The sequence below is a fragment of the Paramisgurnus dabryanus genome, chromosome 14, assembly GCF_030506205.2.
Source record: "Paramisgurnus dabryanus chromosome 14, PD_genome_1.1, whole genome shotgun sequence".
NCBI classification, from domain to species: domain Eukaryota; kingdom Metazoa; phylum Chordata; class Actinopteri; order Cypriniformes; family Cobitidae; genus Paramisgurnus; species Paramisgurnus dabryanus.
In genome coordinates this window covers 14,343,754-14,355,405 of record NC_133350.1, presented here as the reverse complement: position 1 = coordinate 14,355,405, position 11,652 = coordinate 14,343,754, and the positions used below count along the sequence as shown (strand labels likewise).

The following is an 11,652-nucleotide window of genomic DNA, read 5'->3' as shown; positions in this document are numbered from 1 at the left end:
AAATGACGGCTACTAAAATAATTAGGAAATGATGCGTTAATAAAAAAACGAGTTTTACTACTTGTGTCTCACTACATGATACAAAGACTGTATTGTGTTAACGGACAGACACATTTCTGCTCTTGTACCAGCCTGTGACATATATAACAAATACAGATAAATAACATTACTCAAAACAACTTTTATATATATATTATTTATTTTATTAAACTGACAATATTGTACATCACATACAATCATAAAACAAAAACACTTCTTCATTCCTAGTGTGATCTTTAATATGATAACACAGCAAATGTGTGGATTAACAGTAACCTTACACATATGGTTTGGTTCAAGTCATCGTGAAATCAAAACTGACAATTCTTCTTTGATTCAGTGACCGAAATATTAAACGTGTCTTGAGAGGACTGAAAGACTGAAGTTGTGCCGAGTAAACTCACAGGTCTGTGCCACAGCAGTGCATTGTGGGTAATTTGATGTGTATCAGCTTTTCCCCATCATCTTTAGCAGGAGCTTTAGAAGATAAGAAATGCAAAACTAGTTTAATGATAAGGCAACCCCTTCTGAAAAAACCAGCTGACCTAATTTTAGCTGATCTCCCAGACTAGCCATGTTTAGTTGGTAAACCAAGCAGGCCTAGCTAGACTTAACTGGTCAGGCTGGAAGACAAGCGGACCAACCAGTTTGACTTATTTTGCAAAACTGGGAGGACCAGCTAAAACTGAACTGTAGTAACCTGTGGTTGCTTTGTATAATATGACCAGCTAACCTTTGTGAGATGGTAATTCTCATCCACGAGCTGCTCTATGATGTTAAAGTGATCTGTGTTGGGAACGTCTTCAAAACAGACTTTAAATCCGCCGGATAACAAAAGCTAAACAAACCGCACAGTACACACAAAACAGAAAGAACATCAACATTTCCAGCATGTTATGTTAATAATGATTTCCTAAACGGATAAAAGCATCTGCTAAATGAACAAATGTGAATAATTTTAATTCTTTGAATAAAAAGTGTATCACTTACTTAAAGGAACACGCCCAAATTTTGGGAATTTAGCTTATTCACCTTTCTCATCTTTGTGCGTGCTGTAACTCCGTCTGACGCAGCCCCCGCTAGCTTAGCTTAGCACAAAGACTGGAAGTGAATGGCTCCAGCTAGTATACTGCTCCCAATAAGTGACAAAATAATGCGAATATTTTCCTATTTGTGTTGTGATTTGTATAGTCATAAATAAAGGAAAAATTTTGGAGTTATTTTGTCACTTACTGGGAGCAGTATGCTAGCTGGAGCCATTCACTTCCAGTCTTTGTGCTAAGCTAAGCTAGCAGGGGCTGCGCCAGACAGAGTTACAGCATGCACGGAGATGAGAAAGGTGTGTATGGACATATCTAACTCTAGGGGATACGGTGAATAAGCTAAATACCCAAAATGCGGGCGTGTTCCTTTAATGTTTATGATAGCATGACACAATGTGATGTAGTTAATTCATCGATTGTAACAGGAGAGCTCTAGATATATGTGTAATAATTTACAAAGTCTTACTTTGTAATATTCCTCTGACTGTTTCCGAAACTCCGGCGAGTCGTTCTGCGCTACAGCGATCACTATATCACATGAAGAGACGCTGATCTGCGGCACCAGCTGACTGGGACTGTTCCTTAAAGCCACTTCCCTGCAACAATAACACAACACATAATGCATGGTTGGTAACATGTAAACAACCAACATGCACATGAAATAAAAAAGAAGAAACTTTACATTACAAAGTTACATTATCAATTTTAACTACTATTGTAAATATGTGAAGTATTATGTATTTCTGTCTTCAAGTACAATTCATGAGCTAATCTTAGTTATAATAAAGATATGTTTCATACATAAGTATTTGCTGTATTCAATTAAATTATAAATGTAATAAAATAAAACCGAATCATGGCAAGATTTATTGTATTGTTGTCAGACATATTTTTTGTCCTCATTTGCTCTGTGTTTGTGTGCGTGTGAAGAGGTAAAACACTGACTCTGTCATCTTCAACGGCTCATTCACGTAGGTAGACAGAATCGGCTGTAGGTCATAAATACCACTGACGAGAAACACACCTGAAAAATAAATAAGAAACAAAAGAGTCAAGATTCTGTGTCCGAAACCGCTCCCTATATAGTGAATGACATTTGAGTCCACTATATGGGGAAGAACTGAACTGAAAATAGTAGAAAATAACTAACAACAAAAACTAACAAAAGTGTATAAATGTAAATTTGTGGTGTTTACTGTCAGTATCCTTCAGCTGATTCCAGTTACGCGTTTGTCTCCCATTGATTCATGGGAAATATTGAGTGAGCGAGTGTACATCGAATGTACCCTCAAAGTCAGAGTGCATTGTGGGTAAAAAGTAGTGAACGAATGTAGGGAAAGTTGTTCACTTAGGTTTCAGATACCACTGCAAAATGGCAGACGCCAACTATATTGCACTATATAGTAGATAGGGGTTCATTGATCAAATAAATACATATCAAACTCTCACTTATTTTGAAGAAAGGTGCAAGTGAGCTTATTATTGTTTGAAGCTATAAGACATATATACAATTTAAATAAAGATATTCATATTACATGATCACATGTGATGATTTACACCTGTAATTACTCAGCTTGAACACCTGCGTAAACTCGCGTGTCAAAACACCTGTAGATAAAACAGCATTTATATGTGCACACCTTTGATTTGGGGTGATATGTCATACTGGGACCAGTCGGTGGACAGAACCATAGCAGCCAGGTGAGCTCCTGCAGAATGACCACACAGGTAAAGCCCACTGTAGTGAGAGAGAGAGAGATCAATATATATCAACACAGATATAATAGCACAAATGACACACAGGAACATAAAACAGTTATATAGACCTGGCTACCTGATATGTGAATACTGCTGAAGAACAGACACAACGCTTCTCCGCACCTGTGACACCATCAAATCCATATTACCTGAACAGAAACAAACACAAACCCCTTTATAAATCCTGATGCTTCTTTAAACAAACAAAAAAAAAAGGCAAGTTCACACTGATCTGACAAATGCCGACAAATGTAAAAAAAACAATGACAATCCAATGTAGGCTAGTTTTACATGACAATTATGTTTTTAAAATCTGAAACTGTTTTGCTTTGCGTTTTCAAACATTTTCACATAAGCCTCAAACACGATTGTTTCCTCCTTATGTAAACCTTGTGCATGCAAAAGACCGCTGGAAAACAGACCAATCTCAACATAACACCAACTGTGACGTTACAGTCCAGATGTACACACCAACATTAAATGAATTACAATGTTGTTACAATGCTAAAAACAAAGTTGTGACTGCTGAGTTAGGGTAATATGCTAGTTAAAGATATATGCTAGTTAGCACTATATGCTAACGTTTAGGCTGAAGTTCTACTATTGACGTTACAGTTATGTTTTGTAGGTCCATACTGAAAAAAAAAACACAAACTTACCACAAAATCTGTATCTTCATCTGATACAGACTCAAACATAAGATCTGTTTACACACACACAGAGCTACTGAAGGAGAAACAGCCAATCAGAGCAGAGCTCAACATTATTATTCATGACAATTCCAAATAAGGTAATAATAGACCATTTCATTATAAAGACAAATCCTAGGATTGTAAATGGACATGAAAAACTGTCTCTAGATAATTTTTGCTCTTAATAAAGCCACAAACCTTCTGTGTAGATATCAGAAAACAATTTAACAGATTATTACAATGCATACTTAGGCACCTTTAACCTGCTTTATGCACCTTCTTACATTGCAATGTAAATATGTATTGTACATGATGTCTGTACAAATTGGACAAATTGTTGAATAAAACATTTAGCAGTTTGGTTTAAACAAAAGATGAGGTAGGTTTATTACAACAAGTAACCCTGGACTATAAAGTGGCATAACTTTGTAATTTTTGTTGGAGAAGCGTTAATAAACTCACTATATTTATTGTTTTAGTTTTACGCAGGCAATCACTGTTATCACAGATTTGCATTTCTGTAGTTTATTTAGAGACATCAAGGCGAGGTTATCAAAAACCTGTCTTCAAAGTTTGCATTTTAAGGACCCCAAAACGCTGTTTTTGTATAAATGAACATCCACAATTTATTGAAAACAAGTAATGTTTAATGGCCCCTTAGAATGAAGAAGTTTATCTGTGTTTGTCAAATCAGTGTAAAACCTCAAACCATCATTCAGGTACCATACCTTTAGGAGCAATACTGTAATCCACAGCAACCACCACCACACCTTTCTGGACCAATGGGACAGCCATGAAACCAGATTCATTCTTACTGTGAATCAAACGTATATGGTTACACAAGGAACACAATAAAGACCAGAACAGACTAACTAAACAGTTTAACACAACCCTCATGATGTAACCCCAGTGTGACGAACATATTTTTATTTATACATGTAATGGTATGCATGACCTTTGTGCTGCTAACGCAATGCTCTTCTCAACTTATTCAGAGTTAAAGATCAACAACTTATTTATTTAAAGAACTCCGAACAACCACTGAGTCAAGGAAATCACTGCATTCAAAGCTCTGCTTCCTCTGACACTGATACTTGATTTGAAAACCACATGCAAATGATCCTGACATGAAGCAAACACACACGAGAAGACTTTAAAGAAGTTTTAAAATGAAGACATTAAAGATACCTGAGAAACTGCCAGTAGCCACCATGAAAGTAGATCAGCAGTGGAACATCTGAAACATTTGATATATCAGAAATAGTTCATTGGCACCAAGACAAAAAGACTTCTGGAGACCTACACAGCTTTATATTTATTTATCATAAGAAATCTCTCTGAACATCTCATTATTTTATTGTGGAAATGTAAAACATTGCAAAGTAAATTGTCACAGTAATACAAATGTTTTTTTTTTTTTGCATTACAGTAATGAGCCAGACACGTGACCCTGCCTGTGAAAATCACATTTATTTTTGTGATTTACAAGTTTTTTTATTAGCCTGGGTTTCCCCATGCTGCATTGCATGCAAATTTATTCATGCTGCAAGTCTAGCATGGAAACCATGGACCAATTTTTCCCCAAAAATATGGAACCAATCATGGAACGGGGAGGGGGCAGCAAGACAATGACGACAGCTATGCGACACATTGAAGCAGTTTTTTTATCCAACACTGCAGCAGATACAAAGTATCAAAGACATTATGGGGCGGTTTCCCGGACAGGGCTATATTAATCCAGGTCTAGGCTTTATTAATATTAGGTCATTTAAGAAGTTTTTACAATGTGTTTTTAAATTAAAGCAGCTCAAACTGCTATGTATATTGTGTTGGACTTGATGAGATTATTTCCAGTGCACTTATGTATTGCTGTTCTTGTGTTGCTATAATTGCTTCTATTGTTTACCTCACTTGTAAGTCGCTTTGGACAAAAGCGTCTGCTAAATGACTAAATGTAAATGTCAAACAAGCATTTTAGTCTGGGACTAGGATAAGATCTGTCCATGAAACTGCCCCTGTATGATATAAATCTGAGATCTTAGCTCACTTGCTGAAATCAGTGTAAGGATAGACATGGGTTATAAGTACAGGTTCATCACTGTCTGTAGATTCACACCTGGAGATGAGATGTTGGGAACATAAACATCCAGTTTCTCTTCCTCTCCATCACCATAAGGGACATCCAACAAAGTCTGAGTGACAGCTTGAGCCTTCTCTGTACCTACATACACACACAAAACACATACACACGCTGTAGGCTATTAGAGAAAGATAGGCTTTGCACTTCACTGTGCACTTTATGCACGGATGACAGTAAACACACCTGACTTTAAAGCGGCCACATGAGCTTTGATGACATCATCGGCGGACATCCTGTGTGACCAGCGGCTCGGTGAATACTGATACTCCAGCTCCTATCAAAACACAAGTATGTTTTTGTGTGTTTCAGACATTTACACACAACGCTACCAAAGTCTTCTTACGGAAAGTCTCCGCACTCTGTGCGGTTATTCAAGAGCAAGTCTCATTTACTTCAATGGGGGAAAACATATATATTTTAAATCGTTGAGGGTCGCAATAAAACAGCATATTTTTGACCAACAGTCAGGCTTGATGTTAACGGTACTATATACTTTGTTTCTTAAGCTAATTTTTCTATTTAAAACGCATTATTCCAGCTTCCAACTACTGCACATGCGCAAAGGCTGGCAACACTTATCACGTGAGCACCTCCCCTAGAAAAACGTCGGTTTTCAAGTACCGATGATTGGCTGTTTTTACTGGAAGGCGGAGCCTCAGACTCTAGAGCGGGCGCGGCAGACTGTACGGAGCGTTGCACTTTTCTTATCAATATCAACAGTATTGCGGCGTCTTAATAACTGCAATCTTTGACGTTACGGAGATAAACACACACAGCGCCCTCTTTTGGCAACATTTCACACTTACAGCACATAATATGTAGATACAAAGGCTGCCATGTTAATATTTCTGCAGTATAGTACTGTATCTTTACTTTGCACAGTATGTACATTTGGACGGCCTAGATGACCTTTAACTTTTGTCAAAAAACACATCCAGAGCATACTGTATAAGACAATATATATATACCAAATGCTTCATTTCCAAAATAACGAGAGATATTTTAACATCTCTTTCTAAACTCATTGCTGATCTGACTGTCTACTGTAAACAGGAAAAGGTAAATAAAAGATTACAATAAGCATACACGTTGACCTAACAACAAACTAATTCACTTCATGCATGTGTATTTGATCAATGACAGTTCAATAAAACACTCACATCTCTGCTCATATTCTTCCATTCGGTCATGTTGCTCTTCTGCTGGTCAAAAACTAAAACGAGACCTTTGAACCAGCTGAAAACCGAGTAAACACAAGCTCGTGTTCACACAAAGTCAACCATTAAGTGTGATTTACAAACGTGGAAGTGAGCAGTGACATTACGTGGAAGTACTGTCCATACATCTTTATATTAAACATGTATGTGTGTGTTGATAATTGCACACAAACACGGTTGGAATAAAAACCTATCTGTAAGCAGCAAACATTTCATTCACTTTTTAAAAATCTATTAATCTCTCTACATTCCCGCCCGGCACTACTTTACGCATGTTCATTGTGGGACGTCAGGGATGATTTACAAACACACTGGATTTACGAAGCCCGATCGAATCACTGGATAATGATGGCCGACACCATTTGTAGATCAGTGCACAAGCAAGGCTGCGCAGATCCGGCATTCTCATTGGTCCTTTCAGTGACGTCATGGCGCAGCTCAAATAAATGGACAAACCGGCTGTGGCGGGACATTCAAGTGTCATTGTGAGAAAGAACTGTGTTTAAAACAGTAATATTATTAATAAAAGATATGGATTGTTTAGATGTGGCCCGGATTTTGCCAAATTCACCACGGAAGGTGAGGGGACAAATACAGGTGAGTGAAAAAATAACGTTAGTTTTATAACCATTTAATGTGGCACGATTCAACCAGCTATTGTTCAGTACATGATGTTCAGTTTTGTTTAACGTTAAATATTATAAATGCAAAAATGCAGTTTTTACTTTTTCTCTTTTTTTTGTGTTTGTAAAGTTTCATGTAAAGTATTTGTGAATACAATCAGGATTTGTTACTGTAAAGTTAAATCTTTGTCGTCTCTTTGTTCTCAGGTTATTTTTGGACCGATGTTTTCAGGAAAAAGGTGAGGATTAATAAATCATCAGATAAATCATATGTTATGATAAAAAAGTTAAATCTGAAAGTATTGTCAAGCCCCTGTTTGGTTCAGCTGATGGCGCCAAATGCAGTTTGCGCGCAAAAGTCTCAATTACATTGTTGACAAATCCAACATAAAATATGTATAATAGTAAATAACGTAAGAATAGATCTGGTAATTTTATCCTCCTGATCTGCTAAGCACGAATAAGTTCGTGTCTTGGAGAATAAAATGCTTCGCGTGTAAATGTTAATTCTCTTTAGCAACCGATTCCTCTCGATTACTTTAATGTTTTTCTATCCTATTCCAAGTCATTTCAACTGATGTTAGTTGGACTCAGTTTAATAACAAATAAGCCGCATAAATATAAATGTTATTGTTGTGCAGGTAGTCTGATTGATTTAAGTTAACAATAGTCACATTGTTTTTGTTTGGCGGTCCGTTTGAACACATTGTTGAGAAACACACAGGAATATAAACATCCTCGTGCAGGACATTTTACTTTATGATATCAAACTGTGAGCTGAATTGTGTTTTGTGTGTTTGCAGCACTGAACTGATGCGTCGCGTCAGACGCTTCCAGGTCGCGCAATATTCCTGTCTGCTCATTAAATACGCAAAAGACACGAGATACTCAGATTCGGGGATGGCCACACACGACATGTAAGCCTATACTTAACCCCACTTTACCATTAAATAATGTTTTAAAAGTGTCATTGTCTGATGGTTTGTGTGGCATCTGTCGTAGGAGCACGATGGAGGCGGTGCCAGCGAACCGCCTAAGTGACGTCAGGACGCTGGCGCTGCAGGCCTGCGTCATCGGCATCGATGAGGGCCAGTTTGTATGTTTATTATTTTTTTATTAAAGATTTTATAATATATCTTATATGTGTAGTGGAAGCCCATTTCCGCCACAAAGAAAAAAAGCATGCTCTGGTAAATCATAATAATGAGATAAAAAGTCGTAATTATGAAAGAAAAGACATAATTTCAACTTAGATCTCATAATTGTGATTTTTTTTTTAAAAGACATAATGAAAATCTGACTTTTTTCATCTTTAAGTGCTATAATTGGGTCCTCAGTGCTTCTATCTACCTAGAAAATGCGAAAACTAACAACCCAGTAACTTAGTTTTTGTAAACCATTCTTTGCAAGCGTGTGAAAAAAATAGCTCATTGAAATTTGGCTCCCCTTGTGATGTCAGAAGGGGATAATACCTCCCCTTAATCTGCAGTATCCAACCACGGCACTGTCATTTAGTGCAGAGATCAGCTAATTTGCATTTATAAGGACACACCCAAAAACAGGACATTCAATTTTAACACGATAATAAATTATCTTTATGGTATTTTGATCTAGAAATGTCCCCTTTTAAAGTCATAATTTTGAGTTTTGTGACCTTTATCTCATCATTTCGACCTAAAATCATGCTCTGGTAAATAATAATGAAATTTATTTTCCTGTGGTGGAAATGGCATCCATAAATGTTCTGTATTTACAATAGCAAGTTGCACCTAATAATTAAAAAGTAGCTTTACGTTATCTGGTTTAAGCACTAACTAAACTAACAGAGTTACAGTCATGATGTTTTGTGTTCAAGCGTTATGTTTCATGTTTAGTTTTAATGGTTTAATAACTCCGCTGCTGTTATTTCAGTTTTCAGACACAGTTGAGTTCTGTGAAGAGATGGCCAACATGGGCAAAACCATCATTGTAGCGGCTCTGGATGGAACCTTTCAGAGAAAGGTACCAACATTACTGAGTTTATCACCATGAACTTCTGAACATTGTGTTGTAAACTGTCTATTGAATTTCAGTAATACATAGTTCACAAAACACACCAAACATTTATTCTTATTTAAAGTAAACCCAGGCCACATTAATGTTAGGCTAGGTATTATCGAAGTGTGGCTAACAATAGCAAAATATCTAGAAATTACATTATTACTGGGTATTACAGTAACTTACTGTAGATTTTACATTTTATGTTGTTTACTGGCAACAGTTTGTTCAAAGTCAAATGAATATAACTTACTACAGTAAGTTACTGGCAACCAGTTGCATAATTACAGCAAATTTTTTACAGTGATCACAGAACATTTACGGGATGTGTTTGTGACTCTTTCCACTGAGAAGTATTGATGACTTTGACCTCCTGTCTTTCTACAGCCATTTGGAAACATCCTGAATCTGGTTCCATTGGCTGAGAGTGTTGTCAAATTAAACGCCGTCTGCATGGAGTGCTATAAAGAAGCTGCGTATACCAAGAGACTCGGAGCAGAGAAAGAGGTACGAGAAAAAAATCTTTTAAAAAATAAATGATCTACACCTTGTTAAAAATATACACGGAGCCAAAAAAAGTTTGTTTCTGAATAAAGAAGTGAAATTCCCCCTCATGACATCTGTTTTTTTTTTTTTTTTTTTTTGGTGCCATGTTTCTTTCACTTCCTCAGGTGGAGGTGATCGGCGGCGCTGATAAGTATCATGCCGTGTGTCGGCAGTGTTATGGCGGTCTCGTGGTCAATAAGGAGAACTGTGATCCTCAGAGAGAAGAGACACCACCACACCTGACACAAAAACAGCTGGACCGAAGCGCTCCACGCAAACTCTTTACCTCACTTCATCTATGAAAATACTCATGGGTACTGTAGTAAAAATATCACTGTTACTGTGAGCTGTATAGATGGAAATCATTATGGTGCACCTGGTTGTATATAATAACTTCTTTTAGTTTTAATGGGTCCAGCATTATGTTTGCATGTTGTTTTTTTACTTTTATTTTGAATGGTGATTGAAATAGGTTTGTCGTTTTATTTCTGTATTCATTTTAAATGATTTTTAACTATTTATATTTGTCTGACAAAACAACCAGCTGATGTTGTAAAACACTGCCAAGGAACACATGTGATGTGTAAGGATCAATGTACTTTTCAATAAAAAACTTGTAAAGTTTTTGTTTGTCATTACAACACAGGACAAATCCAGCATGTGCGTACGTATAATGGAAAACACTTCTTCAAAAAGTTGACATGTGCATTAACATAGGATACAAAAACTGATTTTGTAAATTATAACTAATCATTACTGACCAGTAATACCTTTTATATCCACTCATATTAGCTGTAAAATGAAAACGTTTCTCCATCTGGTATTTAGTCAGAATTGAATGATTTTTCACTTTTATTAGCCAGCAGACATCATCTCAATCGGTTTAAACAAACATAAAAACTATAACCTAAAAAGAACAAATGTGTAAAATCTAAAACAGTTTATTAATATTAAAATATTCATAAATTATTCCACTGTAAACAATAAGCCCAATGATAAATATCTGATCAGCTAAAGAGTTCATTAAAGTAAATAATGACCCAGATTAAACAGATGTGTGACCCTGCCTGCAAAAGCACAGCTAAAGTCTTTTTTTTATTATTTCAACATCAAATCGTCCTACCTTACATAAAAAACATTACGATTTTGTGAAAATATACTTGTCAACATTTAAAGTGGCTCAAAACCGTTCATCAAAGACAACTTTTTGGTTTTAATCCACTTCAAATGTTGACTAGTGTATAATCTTGATGTCTTTTATATTTACTGAGTAAGATCATGTCAATCAAACTTGGATGCTCAAAATCTCATTAATTTCACAGACAAGGTCACACATGAATGAAAAAAAAGTAAAAGTAAATGGAGATGCATCAATATATCAGCCAAAAATGTATCATGTCAAAATATATCCTGTCAATCAAAACAAAACAGGAAAATGCAATGAATTTGATCTCTGTGTATAGAAAATGTAAAGAAGCATCACTAGTTTAATGTTCAATATCAATGGTCATTATATGAATGAATAAGTCAGAAAATATCATTTTCTGAATTTAGTCA

At 36.1% G+C, this 11,652-nt stretch overlaps 2 protein-coding genes across 3 annotated transcripts; one reads left to right on the top strand and one right to left on the bottom strand.

Moving 5' to 3' along the window:
• Positions 1-183: 183 nt before the first annotated feature.
• On the bottom strand, positions 184-7,150 carry afmid (arylformamidase). 2 transcript variants are annotated; one of them, XM_065259233.2, is made up of 11 exons: positions 6,833-7,120; positions 5,856-5,946; positions 5,649-5,753; positions 4,721-4,769; positions 4,261-4,346; positions 2,917-2,989; positions 2,723-2,820; positions 2,028-2,106; positions 1,549-1,678; positions 773-877; positions 184-516 (listed from the first exon to the last, which is right to left on the bottom strand). In XM_065259233.2, the coding sequence occupies exons 1-11, from the start codon at positions 6,860-6,862 to the stop codon at positions 487-489; spliced, it is 876 nt and encodes a 291-aa protein (XP_065115305.1). In that variant the 5' UTR covers positions 6,863-7,120; the 3' UTR covers positions 184-486. The 2 variants fall into 2 exon arrangements, with proteins under 2 accessions (XP_065115305.1, XP_065115306.1); XM_065259234.2 differs by lacking the exon at positions 773-877 and having other exon boundaries at positions 6,833-7,150.
• Positions 7,151-7,330: 180 nt separating this feature from the next.
• On the top strand, positions 7,331-11,254 carry tk1 (thymidine kinase 1, soluble). Its single transcript, XM_065259236.2, has 7 exons — positions 7,331-7,486; positions 7,720-7,751; positions 8,316-8,429; positions 8,515-8,608; positions 9,424-9,513; positions 9,937-10,056; positions 10,221-11,254. Exons 1-7 carry the CDS (start codon positions 7,421-7,423, stop codon positions 10,395-10,397), a joined length of 693 nt encoding a protein of 230 aa, XP_065115308.1. The 5' UTR covers positions 7,331-7,420; the 3' UTR covers positions 10,398-11,254.
• Positions 11,255-11,652: the final 398 nt, after the last annotated feature.